Genomic DNA, 20341 nt, shown 5'->3' on the forward strand with positions numbered 1-20341 from the left:
CAATCCAAATGATAAATACTTGAAACACAGAGTTTGAGACTGTAAATAAAAACATTTATGCACAGAAGTCATAAACTTCTTCTGCAGACGACTGATCCTCTCCCAGAAGTATTATTAAAGGCATGTTGAGTGTTTTTGCTATTTTAGTAAGGCAGAAGTCACACAACCATCCCACACAGCAGCTGCACACACACAAAAAAAGCATTTGGCATCACGAATTAGAACAGCTAGTTTTAATTAGTATTTCAGTTAGATCTTTGTTCTGTCTGCTACAAGGCATTGTATTGTATGTATAAAGTAATGGGTCTTCTTTCTTTGGTCCAGCAATTATTATCAGGTCCATGCAGTAAACCTTTGAGGAACGACATGTGCTCTAGGGAAATGGAAAATTATGTGGCAGCCATGGTGCTCAGTGGTGCTGGGGATGCCCTTGGGTACAATAATGTCAAATGGGAGTTCTGCAAGAGCGGTATGAAGATCCACTCCCAGCTGGCTCAGCTTGGTGGTTTAGAGAAGATAGATGTGGAGCATTGGAGAATCAGTGATGATACGGTTATGCACATTGCCACGGCAGAAGCATTGGTGGAAGCAGGTGATAGAAAAGACCCAGAGACGCTCTATCCTCTCCTGGCAAAGAAATATAAAGAGTGTATGGATGATATGGATGGCAGAGCCCCAGGTAAGAGGCATTATCTAATAAATAATATTTTTAATGTAAAAATAGGAATCATTGTAAATTTTGGACTTATTGATTCTACCCACAATAAATTTGATTTATTGAGGGCAGGTAGCAGTCCCAGCTGTCCAGACATCTTATGCGCTCGTCAGTTGTAGAGCTCTTATTACAAGTTGAAAGTAAACACGATGGTATGAGCACTATTTAAATTAGCGCGCGTCGGGATAACATGTCCTCAGAATTAGCTGTTTCGCAAAACAAAAAAGTGTAGCAAAGCACATCTAAAATACATTTAAAAGTACAGTTACACTCATAATAACACTATCTAATAAAAAGTATTAAAAAATTAATTGCACAAAAAGTTTTAAGGGCTCAAAGATATGAGGTCTCAGGTGTTAGAGAAAAAAAAGGGCAGCAAAGGGCTTTAACATTGAGATACATACATACATAAATATGTGTGTTTGTATGTGTTTATGTGTGTGCATATGTATTTACAGACATATATACACATATAAACACATAAATACATATGTTTAAATATATATATATGTATAAATATACATATACATAAATATAATTGCATTGGAGCGCTTTGCAGCTGAAAGCATGTAAAATCCAGTGAGTGCAGTTCTTTTTTGTTATTATATTAGTTCTAGGCAACTTAGCACCCTGGTAGCTGTCTGGATGTGAAGTGGAGTGCATATACTCTTGGACTTTGAGATATATATATATATAATGTGTGTATTTATCTATCCAACCCAAATATAATCAGATATATGTAGAACTATAGATAAATGAGTTACAAAGTCTGTAGCAAAAAAAGAGTGCTTTACCCCTGCAATTATTTAGGAAAAATTCTCACTGAATAATACAGGAATGATTTTTAACCATTCATACTTTGAGGCCCATTTATCAAGCTCTGTACGGAGCTTGTGGGCCCGTGTTTCTAAAGACTTCTGCTCCATAACCCTGTCCGCCTGCTCTGATGAGGCGGACAGGAATCGCCACAATTCAACCCAATCGAGTAAGATCGGGTTGATTGACACCTCCCTGCTGGCGGACCATTGGCCTCGAGTCTGCAGGGGGCGGCGTTGCACCAGCAGCTCTTGTGAGCTGCTGGTGCAATGCTGAATATGGAAAGCGTATTGCTCTCCGCATTCAGCGATGTCTGTCGGACCTGATCCGCACTGTCGGATCAGGTCCGACAGACATTTGATAATTCGGCCTCTTTAGCTTTATTGGTTTAACTATTCAATCATACACGTTTATGATTGAATAGTTAAACCAATAAAGATAAAGTATAAATGGTTAAAAATCATTCCTGTATTATCAGTGAGAATTTTTCCTAAATTGCAGGGGTAAAGCACTCTTTTTTTTTTTGTTACAGACTTTGTAACTCATTTATCTATGTGTCTCCTTAGTCCTAACAGGTGCTTGTTGATTTAAAAAATATTTGGCACCTATAGGTACTTACCATTAGTACTACTTTACCTACTATCTTGCTACTATATGTAGAAATATATATGTATGAATAAATAGAACATATTCTGCTATGTGAAGAACATTGGAATGTGGAATATTAATATTTTCATATCGGGTTAGCGCACTTGAGAATACGCGATCGGGTTTGCACGTGAGTAGGGTCTTTAGTTTTTTTCCACTGTTTTTGGGGAATACGTTAACACAGTTGCAATATTCTAACTTTGGCTTTTTGTGCCCATCAGGTTAGCGTGCAAGCAAAAACTTATTTTACTTTAAACTTGTAATATGATCGCTACCTGACGCACATAAATGGGCCTATTTAACAAAGGTCTATTTAACAAAGGTCTGTCGGACCTGATCCGACAGTGCGGATCAGGTCCGACAGACCTCGCTGAATGCGAAGAGCATTACGCTCTCCGTATTCAGCATTGCACCAGCAGCTCTTGTGAGGGGGGTGCCAATCAACCCAATCGTACTTGATTGGGTTGAATTGCGGCGATGTCTGTCTGCCTGCTCAGAGCAGGCGGACAGGTTATGGAGCAGCGGTCTTTAGACACACATACACACACACTCACATGATATCAGTGCAGGCAGTGGCAGGTCAACGTTTTTTATTGGGAAAAAAATTTAAGCTGGGCTGGCACCCTCGGGAGCCCGGTCACAGTTGCGTACTCTGCACCCCCTGTAGTTTCGTCCCTGCTGGCCCATAATGTGTCATGCAAAAGTATTTTGCTCAACTCTTCATCAATTACAAGCACACACACAATTGTACTGATCAGGATCAATTTATGCCCTCCATATAAGGACGATGAGCAAATTTATTAAGTGTTTCATATTTTGAATTGGGGACAGCATGTTGCTCACTTGAAATACTTATTATAAGTCATTCTTTTTTCCTCTGTGTCCAATTGTTTAATGATCTCAGTTTCAGTCCAAAACTACCCTAGATAGGACACATTTTATCTATTTATTTATTTGTTTGGACTGATTATTGACTCATTCTGATTGGGGCATCTCTACTAAGGCCGGCCATGCTAACTTAAAGGGACACTGTAACCAAAAAATTTCTTTTGTGATTCAGATTGAGCATGAAATTTTAAGCAACTTTCTAATTTACTCCTATTATCAAATTGTCTTCATTCTCTTGGTATCTTTATTTGAAATGCAAGAATGTAAGTTTAGATGCCAGCCCATTTTTGGTGAACAACCTGGGTTGTCCTTGCTGATTGGTGGATAAATTAATCCACCAATAAAAACTTGCTGTCCAGAGTACTGAAACCAAAAAAAAGCTTAGATGCCTTCTTTTTCAAATAATGATAGCAAGAGAACGAATAAAAATTGATAATAGGAGTAAATTAGAAAGTTGCTTAAAATTGCATGCTCAATCTGAATCACGAAAGAATTTTTTTGGGTACAGTGTCCCTTTAATATATATTTGTATAAATATTTATACAGCGTAACACCAAAACAAAAGCTGTCAGGACTGTTTTTAAATGATCATCTGTTTAAAATTAGATTCAAATACAGAAAGTTTGAAATTAACAGGGCCCTTATTACTGTTTTTATTGTCTACTTTAAAGGGACATGAAAACCAAAAGTGTTCTTTTGTAGCTTAGTTAGAACATACAATTTTAAGCAACTTTCCAATTTATTTCTATTATCAAATTTGCTTCATTCTCTTGATATCATTTGATAAAGGAGCAGCAATGCAGCACTGGTTTCTAACTGAACACGTGGGGGAGGCAATGACAACCGGTATATATATGCAGCCACCAATCAGCAGCCAGAACCTAGGTTCTTTGCTGCTCCTTAGCTTACTTAGATAAACCTTTCAGCAAAGGATAACAAGAGAAGGAAGCAAATTAAATAATAGAAGTAAATTGGAAAGTTGTTTAAAATTGCATGATCTTACTGAATCATGAACGAAAAAATTTGGGTTTCAGGTCCCTTTAATCTGAATCTTAAAAAGTTAGATTACAAGTGGAGCGCTATTGATCATGCAGGGTGCGCTATTCATATCGTGGCCCTGTTCTAAGACTAGGGCACAATTTGTTATTACAAGTAAATGGTAAAATAGTTTTACTATAAAATGTTAGCATGGATAAAAAAAAAATTAGCGCACCCTATACTTTCAATGGATAGAGAGGGACACACTAACATTGCTCATATGACAAGTGGTGAGTATATATGTGTATGTACTGTACATATGTATGTGTGCACTTACATATGTACATATACATATACATTCACACATACAAATACACACAGGTATGTACACACATTTGAGCCCTTTTAGATAGATATTTAAATATAATTGTATACTATGTGAATAACTCCACTATTCTTTTGTGTGTGTGTGTGCGTGTGTGTGTGTGTGTATATGTATTTGTGTGTGTATATATTTATATATGTGTGTGTATGTATATGTGTGTGTATGTGTGCGTATATGTGTGGGTGGGTGTATATGTGTGTATGTATGTATATATACATACACACATACAGTACATAAAAAATACACAAGAATAATGGAGTTATTTACCTAGTTTACAATGATATTTAAATATAAATGTGTATACATTTGTATGTGTATATATATGCACACATACAGTACATTCACATATATATGATAACTGTAGTTTGTAAGATTTATTCTAAGAAAGGCTGCATTTGCTCAGAAATCATAAGAATATATATAGAGAGTCTTTATATATCTCATTTTGGAGATCCTTGCCCTTTATATTACCATAATAATATTCATCAAAGGTCATGATATTTTGCCATAATCTCTTTTAATACAATAATTATGTGGAACCTCTTTGTCTGAAAGCACTCACACATCCCCTGAACTCAACAATATAAACTAATAAATAAATAAGATTTTAGTAATAGAAGTTTTATAAAAAAAAAAAAAAAATGTAGTGTGCTTAATTATGACAGAAGATTGAAAAATCAATCATTTGTAAGTAGAATTTAAGTGTATAAAGTTATCTTCACAAATAACAGTAAAATAAATGTATCTATCCACTCTCATTTAAGTAAGTAGATCCTTTAGATTTTAACTGTACAAATATATTGTGTTTAGATGTGTGACAGATAATTGAAAATCTTTTTTCTAAGTCCAATTTAAGTATAAAAGTTCTCATTACAAATATTAGCAAAATAAATGTATCCAGTGTCATTAAAAAATATAATTCTACTGTTACCCCCCATGCATAAAAAAGAATGGCAATTATATTAAAACTGACATTAGCTGAAAATGCTAAAGCAAGATACCAAGTTTGACAAAAAAGAAAAATAAACAGCACAAATACAAACATTTGTATTAAATACATTTTGAAATTTCCTCTCTTACGGCTAGATTTAGAGTTTTGTCGGTAACGACCCGAAAAGCTAAAACTGGCTTTTTTCTGGCCGCACCATAAAAATAACTCTGATATTGAGAGTCCACATAAAGGCTGCGTTAGGCTCCAAAAAAGGAGCGTAGAGCATATTTAACGCAGCTTCAACTCTCGATACCAGAGTTGCTTACGGACGCGGCCAGCCTCAAAAACTTGCTCGTGCACGATTCCCCCATAGGAAACAATGGGGCTGTTTGAGCTGAAAAAAAACCTAACACCTGCAAAAAAGCCGCGTTCAGCTCCTAACGCAGCCCCATTGTTTGCTATGCGGAAACACTTCCTACGTCTGCACCTAACACTCTAACATGTACCCCGAGTCTAAACACCCCTAACCTTACACTTATTAACCCCTAATCTGCCGCCCCCGCTATCGCTGACCCCTGCATATTATTATTAACCCCTAATCTGCCGCTCCGTAAACCGCCGCTACTTACATTATCCCTATGTACCCCTAATCTGCTGCCCTAACATCGCCGACCCCTATATTATATTTATTAACCCCTAATCTGCCCCCCACAACGTCGCCTCCACCTGCCTACACTTATTAACCCCTAATCTGCCGACCGGACCTGAGCGCTACTATAATAAAGTTATTAACCCCTAATCCGCCTCACTAACCCTATAATAAATAGTATTAACCCCTAATCTGCCCTCCCTAACATCGCCGACACCTAACTTCAATTATTAACCCCTAATCTGCCGACTGGAGCTCACCGCTATTCTAATAAATGTATTAACCCCTAAAGCTAAGTCTAACCCTAAAACTAACACCCCCCTAAGTTAAATATAATTTACATCTAACGAAATTAATTATCTCTTATTAAATAAATTATTCCTATTTAAAGCTAAATACTTACCTGTAAAATAAATCCTAATATAGCTACAACATAAATTATAATTATATTATAGCTATTTTAGGATTAATATTTCTTTTACAGGTAACTTTGTAATTATTTTAACCAGGTACAATAGCTATTAAATAGTTAAGAACTATTTAATAGTTACCTAGTTAAAATAATAACAAAATTACCTGTAAAATAAATCCTAACCTAAGTTACAATTAAACCTAACACTACACTATCAATACATTAATTAAATACAATATCTACAAATAACTACAATGAAATAAACTAACTAAAGTACAAAAAATAAAAAAGAACTAAGTTACAAAAAAATAAAAAAATATTTACAAACATAAGAAAAATATTACAATTTTAAACTAATTACACCTACTCTAAGCCCCCTAATAAAATAACAAAGCCCCCCAAAATAAAAAAATGCCCTACCCTATTCTAAATTACTAAAGTTCAAAGCTCTTTTACCTTACCAGCCCTGAACAGGGCCCTTTGCGGGGCATGCCCCAAGAAGTTCAGCTCTTTTGCCTGTAAAAAAAAAAATACAATACCCCCCTCAAACATTACAACCCACCACCCACATACCCTAATCTAACCCAAACCCCCCTTAAATAAACCTAACACTAAGCCCCTGAAGATCATCCTACCTTGTCTTCACCATACCAGGTTCACCGATCCGTCCTGGCTCCAAAATCTTCATCCAACCCAAGCGGGGGCTGGCGATCCATCTTCCGGCGGCTGAAGAGGTCCAGAAGAGGCTCCAAAGTCTTCATCCTATCCGGGAAGAAGAGTAGATCCGGACCGGCAACCATCATCTTCCAAGCGGCATCTTCTATCTTCATCCGATGAGGACCGGCTCCATCTTGAAGACCTCCACCGCGGACCCATCTTCATCCGGCGACGTCCAACTGAAGAATGACGGTTCCGATCAGCCAATAGAATGCGAGCTCAATCTGATTGGCTGATTGGATCAGCCAATCGGATTGATCTTGATTCTGATTGGCTGATTCCATCAGCCAATCAGAATATTCCTACATTAATTCCGATTGGCTGATAGAATCCTATCAGCCAATCGGAATTCAAGGGACGCCATCTTGGATGACGTCCCTTAAAGGAACCGTCATTCTTCAGTTGGACGTCGCCGGATGAAGATGGGTCCGCGGTGGAGGTCTTCAGGATGGAGCCGGTCCTCATCGGATGAAGATAGAAGATGCCGCTTGGAAGATGATGGTTGCCGGTCCGGATCTACTCTTCTTCCCGGATAGGATGAAGACTTTGGAGCCTCTTCTGGACCTCTTCAGCCGCCGGAAGATGGATCGCCAGCCCCCGCTTGGGTTGGATGAAGATTTTGGAGCCAGGACGGATCAGTGAACCTGGTATGGTGAAGACAAGGTAGGATGATCTTCAGGGGCTTAGTGTTAGGTTTATTTAAGGGGGGTTTGGGTTAGATTAGGGGTATGTGGGTGGTGGGTTGTAATGTTGGGGGGGGGGGTATTGTATGTTTTTTTTTACAGGCAAAAGAGCTGAACTTCTTGGGGCATGCCCCGCAAAGGGCCCTGTTCAGGGCTGGTAAGGTAAAAGAGCTTTGAACTTTAGGAATTTAGAATAGGGTAGGGCATTTTTTTATTTTGGGGGGCTTTGTTATTTTATTAGGGGGCTTAGAGTAGGTGTAATTAGTTTAAAATTGTTGTAATATTTTTCTTATGTTTGTAAATATTTTTTTATTTTTTGTAACTTAGTTCTTTTTTATTTTTTGTACTTTAGTTAGTTTATTTCATTGTAGTTATTTGTAGGTATTGTATTTAATTTATTTATTGATAGTGTAGTGTTAGGTTTAATTGTAACTTAGGTTAGGATTTATTTTACAGGTAAATTTGTAATTATTTTAACTATTTTAGCTATTAAATAGTTCTTAACTATTTAATAGCTATTGTACCTGGTTAAAATAAATACAAAGTTACCTGTAAAATAAATATTAATCCTAAAATAGCTATAATATAATTATAATTTATGTTGTAGCTATATTAGGATTTATTTTACAGGTAAGTATTTAGATTTAAATAGGAATAATTTATTTAATAAGAGTTAATTAATTTCGTTAGATTAAAATTATATTTAACTTAGGGGGGTGTTAGTGTTAGGGTTAGACTTAGCTTTAGGGGTTAATACATTTATTAGAATAGCGGCGAGATTCGGTCGGCAGATTAGGGGTTAATAATTGAAGTTAGGTGTCGGCGATGTTAGGGAGGGCAGGTTAGGGGTTAATTATTGTAGGTAGGTGGCGGCGACGTTGTGGGGGGCAGGTTAGGGGTTAATAAATATAATATAGGGGTCGGCGATGTTAGGGCAGCAGATTAGGGGTACATAGGGATAATGTAGCTGGCGGCGGCGTGCGGACGGCAGATTAGGGGTTAATAAGTGTAGGTAGCTGGCGGCGACGTTGTGGGGGGCAGATTAGGGGTTAATAAATATAATATAGGGGTCGGCGGTGTTAGGGGCAGCAGATTAGGGGTACATAAGGATAACGTAGGTGGCGGTCGGCAGATTAGGGTTTAAAAATATTTAATTGAGTTGCGGCGATGTGGGGGGACCTCGGTTTAGGGGTACATAGGTAGTTTATGGGTGTTAGTGTACTTTAGAATACAGTAGTTAAGAGCTTTATGAACCTGCGTTAGCCCAGAAAGCTCTTAATTACTGACTTTTTTCTGCAGCTGGAGTTTTGTCGTTAGAATTCTAACGCTCACTTCAGACACGACTCTAAATACCGGAGTTAGAAAAATCCCATTGAAAAGATAGGATAAGCAATTTACGTAAGGGGATCTGCGGTATGGAAAAGTCGCGGCTGAAGTGAGCGTTAGACCCTTTTTTGAGTGACTCCAAATACCGGAGGTAGCCTAAAACCAGCGTTAGGAGCCTCTAACGCTGGTTTTCACGGCTACCGCCAAACTCCAAATCTAGGCCTTAGAACACAGAAAATTGTATGTACAATGTTAAACCCCAACATTTTCTTTCATGATTCAGATAGAGCAGATCATTTTAAACAAATGTGGCTTCTGAGACATATATGTTGCTATAAATGTTGCCCTTCTAGATATAAAACATGTCATAACATATTACAGGGACCAACTTTTAGGTCTCATAGTTTGGATAAAGAATGTGGAATTATGTTTTCCATTAACTGTAATACAACACGTTATGTATTTACTTACATGCAATAAGCAATACACAGGATAAACAAAACATACTTTACATGATGGAGTATTTGAATGCATAAGGGTGTCCATTAAATAAATTTGAGTATTTCCTTATTTTTGTATAACATTTAGGATATTGAGGGGTAATATTGAATATTGTTATACAATATTGAACTTGTTAATTTAAAGAGACAGTCTACTTGAAAATGTGTATTGTTTCAAAAAAATAGATAATCCCTTTATTACCCCAGTTTTGCATAAACCAACACTGTTATATTAATGCACTTTTTACCTCTGTGATTACCTTGTATCTAAGCCTCTGCAGACTTCCCCCTTATCTCACTACGATTGACAGATTTGTGTTTTAGCCAATCAGTGCAGACTCGTAAATAACCCCACGGGAGTGAGCACAATGTTATCTACTTGACACACATGAATTAACGCTGTCTAACTGTGAAAAACTGTCAAAATGCACTCATATAAGTGGTAGCCTTCAAAGGCTTAGAAATCAGTTTGAGCCTACCAAGGTTTAGCTTTCAACAAAAAATACCAAGAGAACAAAGCAAATTTGATGATAAAAGTCAAATGGAAAGTTGTTCAAAAGTGTATGCCCTATCTGAATCATGACTGTCCCTTTTAATAAGCATAATCAGGAGATACTTATTATGCTATGTTGTATCTTTCTTTCTGTTTTAATTGTCCAAAATGTTATTTTATAAGATTAATATATGATTATTTATTGGGGTGTAGCAAAGTTAAGGGTTAAAGTTTGTTAATACCAACAGATGTAAGTGATTTTATATCAATTGTATGCATTATAAATGTGTCTTCTCCATTCTGTTCAGTATCCGTGAGCAAGTGTCATGGGCATGAAATTGGTGTGGGCTTAGTGATTCACTTACACACCCTGTTCATGGGGTTTCCCTTGCTTGTCACACTTGTTTTTAGCATTTTTTGGGATAAATAAAGTTTTTATGTCATGCCATGGCTATTTGTCAAAGTCTTGTAGAGAGTGTAGGGGTTAAGCATTTAGTTATATTTCTTTTTTGCACTTTTATGTCCATTCATTCTACAGTGTAATTGTTATTTTAAGCAGTACTAATTGTGTACCTCACTTTGATGTTTGTTACACTTTTAATACTTTTTGTAAGCCATATTCAGTTTTAGTAGCCATCCTGTAGCAGACAGTATTTTGTTCCATGTCCTATAAAACTATCAACAAGCTCCCCAACAATTCCTTCTGCACACAGGTAACACCTGCATGACAAATGCAATGATGCTCAAACCTGAAACTCCAGATGGGTGGAAACTCCCATTTGAGAAATATGCAGGTGGCTGCGGTGCTGCCATGAGAGCCATGTGCATCGGCCTCAGGTTCCCAAACCCAGAGCACCAGGATGACCTGATCCGTATAAGCATAGAGAGTGGACGGATGACGCATCACCACCCCACTGGATATCTAGGCTCCCTTGCCGCAGCACTCTTTACCTCCTTTGCTGTAAATCGGAAGCCTACCCAGGAATGGGGCAGAGCACTTCTTGACATATTGCCCAAAGCCAAGGATTACGTGAGACAGTCTGGTCGAGATGTACAAAAGAATCTGGACACATGGTAAGAGCAATAATAAAATATTATTATTATGTATTCCACTATTGTTTGCATAGAACTGTTTTTGACCCTCACAAATTGGTTAAATACATACGCCTAGATTTAGAGTTTGGCGGTAGCCGTCAAAACCAGCGTTAGAGGCTCCTAACGCTGGTTATTACCGCCCGCATGTATTTGGAGTCAGTCAGGAAAGGGTCTAACGCTCACTTTCCAGCCGCGATTTTTCCATACCGCAGATCCCCTTACGTCAATTGCGTATCCTATCTTTTCAATGGGATCTTTCTAACGACGGTATTTAGAGTCGTGGCTGAAGTGAGCGTTAGAAATCTAACGACAAAACTCCAGCCGCAGCAAAAAGTCAGGAGTTAAGAGCTTTCTGGGCTAACGCCGGTTCATAAAGCTCTTAACTACTGTGCTCTAAAGTACACTAACACCCATAAACTACCTATGTAGCCCTAAACCGAGGCCCCCCCACATCACCACCACTCTATTAAAATTTTTTAACCCCTAATCTGCCGACCGCACACCGCCGCCACCTACGTTATCCCTATGTACCCCTAATCTGCTGCCCCTAACACCGCCGACCCCTATATTATATTTATTAACCCCTAATCTGCCGCCCCCAACGTTGCCTCCACCTGCCTTCACTTATTAACCCCTAATCTGCCGACCGGACCTCACCACTACTATAATAAAGTTATTAACCCCTAATCCGCCTCACTCCCGCCTCAATAACCCTATAATAAATAGTATTAACCCCTAATCTTCCCTCCCTAACATCGCCGACACCTAACTTCAAGCATTAACCCCTAATCTGCCGACCGGACCTCACCACTACTCTAATAAATTTTTTAACCCCTAAAGCTAATTCTAACCCTAACCCTAACACCCCCCTAAGTTAAATATAATTTAAATCTAACGAAATAAATTAACTCTTATTAAATAAATTATTCCTATTTAAAGCTAAATACTTACCTGTAAAATAAACCCTAATATAGCTACAATATAAATTATAATTATATTTTAGCTATTTTAGGATTAATATTTATTTTACAGGCAACTTTGTAATTATTTTAACCAGGTACAATAGCTATTAAATAGTTAAGAACTATTTAATAGCTACCTAGTTAAAATAATTACAAAATTACCTGTAAAACAAATCCTAACCTAAGTTACAATTAAACCTAACACTACACTAGCAATAAATTAATTAAATACAATACCTACAAATAAATACAATTAAATAAACTAACTAAAGTACAAAAAATAAAAAGAACTAAGTTACAAAAAATAAAAAAATATTTACAAACATTAGAAAAATATTACAACAATTTTAAACTAATTACACCTACTCTAAGTCCCCTAATAAAATAACAAAGACCTCCAAAATAAAAAATGCCCTACCCTATTCTAAAATTAAAATAGAAAAGCTCTTTTACCTTACCAGCCCTGAAAAGGGCCCTTTGCGGGGCATGCCCCAAAGAATTCAGCTCTTTTGCCTGAAAAAAAAAATATACAATACCCCCCCCCAACATTACAACCCACCACCGGGTCCCGATCTGTCCAGAAGAGCCTCCAAAGTCTTGATTCAAGCCCAAGCGGGGGCTGAAGAGTGACGTCCATCCTCCGGCGAAGTCTTGATCCAAGCGGCGGCTGAAGAATTCCATCTTCGGGCAAAAGAGTAGATCCGGACCGGCAAACATCTTCATCCAAGCCGCATCTTCAATCCGATGACGAGCAGCTCCATCTTGAAGACCTCCAGCGCAGATCCATCCTCTTCTTCCGACGACTAGACGAATGAAGGTTCCTTTAAGGGACGTCATCCAAGATGGCGTCCCTCGAATTCCGATTGGCTGATAGGATTCTATCAGCCAATCAGAATTAAGGTAGGAAAATTCTGATTGGCTGATGGAATCAGCCAATCAGATTCAAGTTCAATCCGATTGGCTGATCCAATCAGCCAATCAGATTGAGCTCACATTCTATTGGCTGTTCCGATCAGCCAATAGAATGTGAGCTCAATCTGATTGGCTGATCCAATCAGCCAATCGGATTGAACTTGAATCTGATTGGCTGATTCCATCAGCCAATCAGAATTTTCCTACCTTAATTCCGATTGGCTGATAGAATCCTATCAGCCAATCGGAATTCGAGGGACGCCATCTTGGATGACGTCCCTTAAAGGAACCTTCATTCATCGTCTAGTCGTCGGAAGAAGAGGATGGATCCGCGCTGGAGGTCTTGAAGATCAGCCGCTCGTCATCGGATGGAAGAACATAGAAGATGCCGGCTGGATGAAGATGTTTGCCGGTCCGGATGTCCTCTTCTGCCCGCTTGGATCAAGACTTCAGCCGGAGGATGGATGTCTTCAGCCGCCCCGGCTTGGGCTTGGATCAAGACATCGGAGCCTGGACCGATCGCTGATACCCGGTGTGGTGAAGATAAGGTAGGAAGATCTTCAGGGGCTTAGTGTTAGGTTTATTTAAGGGGGGGTTGGGTTAGATTAGGGTTATGTGGGTGGTGGGTTGTAATGTTGGGGGGGGGGTATTGTATGTTTTTTTCCAGGCAAAAGAGCTGAATTCTTTGGGGCTTGCCCCGCAAATGGCCCTTTTAAGGGCTGGTAAGGTAAAAGAGCATTTCTATTTTCATTTTAGAATAGGGTAGGGCATTTTTTTTATTTTGGGGGGCTTTGTTATTTTATTAGGGGGCTTAGAGTAGGTGTAATTAGTTTAAAATTGTTGTAATATTTTTCTAATGTTTGTAAATATTTTTTTATTTTTGTAACTTAGTTCTTTTTTATTTTTTGTACTTTAGTTAGTTTATTTAATTGTATTTATTTGTAGGTATTGTATTTAATTAATTTATTGATAGTGTAGTGTTAGGTTTAATTGTATTTAATTGTAGGTATTTTATTTAATTAATTTATTGCTAGTGTAGTGTTAGGTTTAATTGTAACTTAGGTTAGGATTTATTAATGAATTATTTTAACTAGGTAGCTATTAAATAGTTATTAACTATTTAATAGCTATTGTACCTGGTTAAAATAAATACAAGTTGCCTGTAAAATAAATATAAATCCTAAAATAGCTACAATATAATTATAATTTATATTGTAGCTATATTAGGGTTTATTTTACAGGTAAGTATTTAGCTTTAAATAGGAATCATTTATTTAATAAGAGTTAATTTATTTAGTTAGAATAAAATTATATTCAACTTAGGGGGGTGTTAGGGTTAAGGTTAGACTTAGCTTTAGGGGTTAATAAATTTATTAGAGTAGCGGCGAGGTCCGGTCGGCAGATTAGGGGTTAATAATTGAAGTTAGGTGTCGGCGATGTTAGGGAGGGCAGATTAGGGGTTAATACTATTTCTTATAGGGTTATTGAGGCGGGAGTGAGGCGGATTAGGGGTTAATAACTTTATTATAGTAGCGGTGAGGTCCGGTCGGCAGATTAGGGGTTAATAATTGTAGGTAGCTGGCGACGACGTTGTGGGGGGGCAGATTAGGGGTTAATAAATATAATATAGGGGTCGGCGGTGTTAGGGGCAGCAGATTAGGGGTACATAACTATAATGTAGGTTGCGGCGGTGTACGGAGCGGCAGATTAGGGTTTAAAAATAATATGCAGGGGTCAGCATAGCGGGGGCGGCAGATTAGGGGTTAATAAGTGTAAAGTTAGGGGTGTTTAGACTCAGGGTACATGTTAGGGTGTTAGGTGCAGACTTAGGAAGTGTTTCCCCATAGGAAACAATGGGGCTGAGTTAGGAGCTGAACGCTGCTTTTTTGCAGGTGTTAGGTTTTTTTTCAGCTCAAACTGCCCCATTGTTTCCTATGGGGGAATCGTGCACAAGCACGTTTTTGAAGCTGGCCGCGTCCGTAAGCACCGCTGGTATTGAGAGTTGCAGTGGCGGTAAATTATGCTCTACGCTCCCTATTTGGAGCCTAACGCACTGAAAACGCAGCCATTCTGTGAACTCTAAATACCAGCGGTATTTAAAAGGTGCGGCCAAAAAAAAGCACGCGTAGCTAACGCACCCCTTCTAACGCAAAACTCCAAATCTAGGCCATAGATAGTTATAGTTGGCTTTGCAACAGTAATCTACTACTGGAGTTTATCCTTTGATCAGAAGTGCATTGCTGGTCTAGAGCTGACAAACTATATGTTAAACAAAGTTCTGTGCAGGAAATTATGGAACAATAAAAGGCTTACACACATTAAGGGATGCATTGCTGCTAATTTATGTACACTTTAAGGATTATTTGGTAAGGGTCTTGTAAATTAGTTTCTCTCCAGTTTTCTATGTGGACCTTTGCCCCAAAAATTACTTAAATGGGCTAGTTTGGTTAAAACTGAGCCCTGAATAAAATGCACAAAGGGTAAAGGGTACTCTCGCCAGTACCAACAAATATGGGGAAAACAAAACATTGTTACGAAGATAAAGCTTTAATTTGGCCAGGTTTTGGGGGGGCAAGCCAGGTAGAACCTTACACTAAATATTACCCGATTTTAGTGCAACAGGGTTGGACTGGATAAATCTGGGTACCTTCGAACCAGTTGCATTTTGAAAATGGGCTCTGTCACTTTGGCAAAATTAATTTGTTTTGCTCTCCTTCCATTCGCCCAACATCCATTCCTGGCTTTGCTGCACCTCACTTCCACACAGTAGCCAGGCTGATCTCCACACAGCAGCCAGGCTTAGCATTCTTTTTCTCATCTTCTTCATCCTTGAATGATACGGATGCCCTCTCACAAATGAGGGTAAAAGATAACCAGTATAGGAACTAGTTAGGACTGGGGCTGGTTAAGGGGTTGGCAATTTGAGTTGAGTTTGTGGAAGCTAATGAAGGTTTCTAGAATTGGTTGGGGGAAAGGGGCGTTGGATCTTACCATGTATATTAAGGTTTCTTGACTGGCAAATATGCAAGTCTTCAGGAAGCAGCAGGCTCCCATGAGGTTTCAGTGGGTATGTAGGATAACCTCAGCATGGCTAAGTCTCTAGTTTCTCTATCCCTGACATCTCAGTCTGTTGCTCAGCTGTATTCTCCTCTCGAGTTTCTCCCCATGCTTTGCTCTCTGTCCCTAACACCTATTTCTGCAGCACTAGCTGCACAAGTGTTTTTTTCTCCTTTTCTGACATACACTGATCCTGGCTCCATACAAAGTGGTGCAACTCCGGCCCCTCCTCAGGTATTCTTCACAGCTAGCCATAATATTCAAAGTACTTACCGTTATTGTTCCCCAAATAGAAGGAGAGTCCAGAGTGTGGACATATTGGTGAGCAGAGTCCACAGCAATCCGTAAAGGGGCAGAAGAGAAAAGCTGCTCACTCTATTTCATCTTGCACTAGTATTAAAGGCACCATGTCAAGTGGGTGTTGGGTTGAAAGCAGTGGGCAGTTAAACAATGGGGTCTGAATTTGTGAGCAGTACAAGGCCACTATAGTACAGCAACACAGAAAGCAGCTGCAGCAATTAGAAAAAAAGGCAGCTAATAAGAGGCTGAAAAATAGACTTTCACTAAAGGACCACTAAACACAGTAGAATTGAGTAATAGACCTACACACCATAAAAAGACAATAGCAATTTGAAATGAGCTGTAGAATCATTACTGTTAAATTTCAAAGTTTATCCAATTTTCCTTCCTCTTTATCATGTGTGTAACGGAAACTTCTGTTACTTTTGTACTTGGAGAGGAATGCAGGCCAGCCTCCTCCCCACTGACTATGGACCCAGGAACTTGAGGGGATTCTATGATTTGGGAGGTGGGTGCCCAGGGTACATTTGGAGTACTTTTACCCTGGATTCAGGTTTACCAGTTTCCATGAATTCCCAGACACTATGAGGACTGGAGGGAACTGATACAGAGTTGGGATTCCTGTGTTTTGTTGGAGTATACGGTGACAGCCCAATTCAGTATTGCCTGCTGCAACTACCCCCCCCCCAGACTCAGAATGTTTGAGCTTATTGCAACCTCCTGCTGTTATGTGTATGCATATCTAGTCTTGGTGTAAAGTGTCTGTTATTGTGTGAGCTATATATTGTTCTTTTGTAAGTCAGGATGTGATTAGAATCTTGTTTAACTAACTATTGTCTGATGTTTGTCTTGTATAATATTTGTTTCTATTGATTATGTGGTGACTACCCCCTTTTGTTGGAAATGTATAAAAGCTGTGTTTTCTGTGCAATAAAGCAGTTCCTATTTTGATCCTCAAGCATTCAGTCTTGGCTAATATTCTTGGGGGTAGCTATAACAACTTGCAGCGGCGGTTATTCTAATAACGGCAGGTATCCAGTGGAGGTTCATGGGTTGGCGTTTGGTGGGAGGATGCTGACTTTAGCGGGTATACCCAGTCTGGGGTACCGAGACATGCTACAATTGGCTGGCAGCGGTGGGATCTGCTTCCTCCTTACGGAGCAGTTGCAAACTACCAGTGGGACCTCGATGGAAATGAAGGCTGAATTTCAGTTGAGATTGCAGGCAGCACTGGCCCAGTTTGATGGCCCTGTCTTGGCAGAGGTCAAACTGGCCTGGAAGGATATGGTTCAACGGAAACTCTGGAACGAGGCTCTCCAGTTCAAACAGGACTACCAGGGGAAGTCCCTTCCTACTCCAGAGCAGCAATACTGGCTCCAGATGGATCTATGAATGCCGTTCCTGGGAAAGCAGCCCTGGGAGGAATGGATGGCCGAATTGGATGGGTTGATCCAGACAGAGATGGAGGTGGATGAAGGGTACCGGGCACTGCGGTGGTATGCGGCCCAGGTGTGTCCGGAGATGGAGACAGATGGTCCTACAGAGGACTATGACTACGGCGGCCCAGGATTGCTATTTGAAAGTCTCACACAGGACCCCCACTGCGGGAGTACAGCAGAGTGGTGTCAGGAGGACATACAGGAACACAGAGAGCTGAGTCTGAACCTTACAAAAGTACCCGGGCTGAGGGATGATCTTGATTACCTAGCTGCGCACAAGTGGGAGCTAGAAAAGGCATGTGACATGAGTCACCAAGATCTGAGGGCCTGTTATGGAACATTCTTTGGGCTGGAGGTACATGGGCTTAAGGATACCCAAAGACTGCATGGAAATGTGGAATTTTATATGCTGGACACCCCATGTACTTTTATAACTCAGTCTTATGTCCATGTCACCCTGTATCCATAAATACAGGATGGGTACAGGTTGTGAGTGCCCCTTGTGGGAGCAATTGTGACTCTATAAACCAAGTGGGCATAAAGGACTTAATAATTAATAAGAGCTGTTATTATATTCTGTAATAAGATTTACGTTTCTAATCTGATTGTGTCTCAGGAGTCTGTCTGGGTAAACTGATTGTGTTCCTGTGTTGATTATGTTAACTAGACTGCCCAACATCAGATTGTCTGAGTAAACTTTCTTCCCCAGTTAATTAACTTGATATGTTAATCTGTTTTACCTGTGAATAGACAATTGTTAGAGGTTTGATGTATTGTTCATATGTTTGCTCTACTGTTTAACCTATTCCCTATGTAACCTGAAGCACTGTAAATTTGGAATGCCAGGGTGTATAAATCTGTGTGCTGCTTTCAAATAAAGTGTTCATTTTTGTGTTCAGAAAACTGAGTGTTGTCTCAGTTATGTTCCCCTACATATCTTTAGACTGCGGTCAAAGGGAGATACCAGGAGCTATTGCTCTAGATAAAGGGATGTCCAGGACAAGGGAAATGTTCTGACGGAGTTACTCATTCGGGGTACCAGGTGGTCCGTTACAAGGCTTATAAAAGGCTGTTAGATCTCATTCAGCAGCATGCCTCAGAGCCTGCAGAGGGCTATGGTGCAGCGATCAAGGATTTATTGGACTTTTCCTCAGAGGAGTGGCAACCAATAATAATCTACCATGAGCTGCTAGACCACGATCAGCAGCCTGGCCCTGAGCTTGCCACACCAGTAGAAGCGCTGGTAACAGGGCAGGGCACCAATGGCCTCTGTCCAGCACCTGTGATATCTCTGGAGTCCCAGGAAGAGGAGGTAGTCGATTTCACTACACAGCCACAGGCTCCAGAGATTGATAGTTTAATAGACTTTTCCTCTGAGGAGGGACAGACAGGTGAGCCTCCAGCAGAAGAGATGGCCACAGGGCAGAGCACCCCTGGCCTCTGCCCAGCATGTGCAGCAGCTCCAGGAAGCCAGGGAGAGGAGGTAGCAGACGTCTCTCCACAGCAGCAGAGTGAGTTCCAGGGAGAGGAGGTAGCTGACCTCTCCCCAGCGGCAGAGTGGTTTCCAGGGAAAGGATGTAGCCGACCTCTCCCCATAGCAGGAGAGTCAGTTCCAGGGAGAGGAGGTAGCCAACCTCTCTCCACAGCGGCAGAGCCAGTTCCAGGGAGAGGAGGTAGCCGACCTCTCTCCCCAGCGGCAGAACCAGTTCCAGGGAGAAGATGTAGCCTTCCTCTCTCCACAGCCGCAGAGCCATTTCCAGGGAGAGGAGGTAGCCAAACTTTCTCCCCAACTGCAGAGCCAGTTCCAGGAAGAGGAGGTAGCTGATCTATCTCCCCAGCAACAGAGCGGTTTCCACGGAGAGGAGGTAGCTGACCTCTCTCCACAGTGGCAGAGCCAGTTCCAGCGAGAGGAGGTAGCCGACCTCTCTCCCCAGTGGCAGAACCAGTTCCAGGGAGAGGAGATAGCCGACCTCTCTCCACAGCGACAGAGTCAGTTCCAGGGAGAGGAGGTAGCCGACCTCTCTCCCCAGCAGCAGAACCAGTTCCAGGGAGAGGAGGTAGCTAGGCTCTCTCCCCAGCAACAAAGCAGGGCCCAGGGAGAGGAGGTAGCCGACCTCTCTCCCCAGCAAAAAAGCAGGGCCCAGGAAGAGGAGGTAGCCGACCTCTCTCCCCAGCAGCTTAGCGTGTTCCAGGAAGAGGAGATCAGCATTCTCACTCCCCAGTGGCAATGGCCAAAAACAAAAATGGAAGAAGGTTTTAGGCCGGGCCATCTGACTAACACAGGTCCAAACCAGTGGGTGGTCTGGTACCTGGTTGTCTACCCCAGGGGGGGGAAAGAAGTGTAACGGAAGCTTCCATTACTTTTGTACTTGGAGAGGAATGCCGGCCAGCCTCCTCCCCACCGACTATGGACCCAGGAACTTGAGGGGATTCTA

The 20341-nt window shown here is 40.4% G+C and overlaps 1 protein-coding gene across 2 annotated transcripts in view; it reads left to right on the plus strand.

Moving 5' to 3' along the window:
* The window catches only part of LOC128645637 (ADP-ribosylhydrolase ARH1), a 54369-nt gene that overhangs the window by 13764 nt on the left and 20264 nt on the right, over positions 1 to 20341 (plus strand). For both annotated transcript variants that reach the window (XM_053698762.1, XM_053698761.1), the window contains 2 exons: positions 325 to 679; positions 10855 to 11215. In XM_053698762.1, coding sequence (XP_053554737.1) covers positions 367 to 679; positions 10855 to 11215 — 674 coding nt within the window. In that variant the 5' untranslated portion in view covers positions 325 to 366. The remainder of the gene's footprint in view (positions 1 to 324; positions 680 to 10854; positions 11216 to 20341) is intronic.

This window comes from Bombina bombina, chromosome 1, assembly GCF_027579735.1.
Source record: "Bombina bombina isolate aBomBom1 chromosome 1, aBomBom1.pri, whole genome shotgun sequence".
Lineage (NCBI taxonomy): Eukaryota > Metazoa > Chordata > Amphibia > Anura > Bombinatoridae > Bombina > Bombina bombina.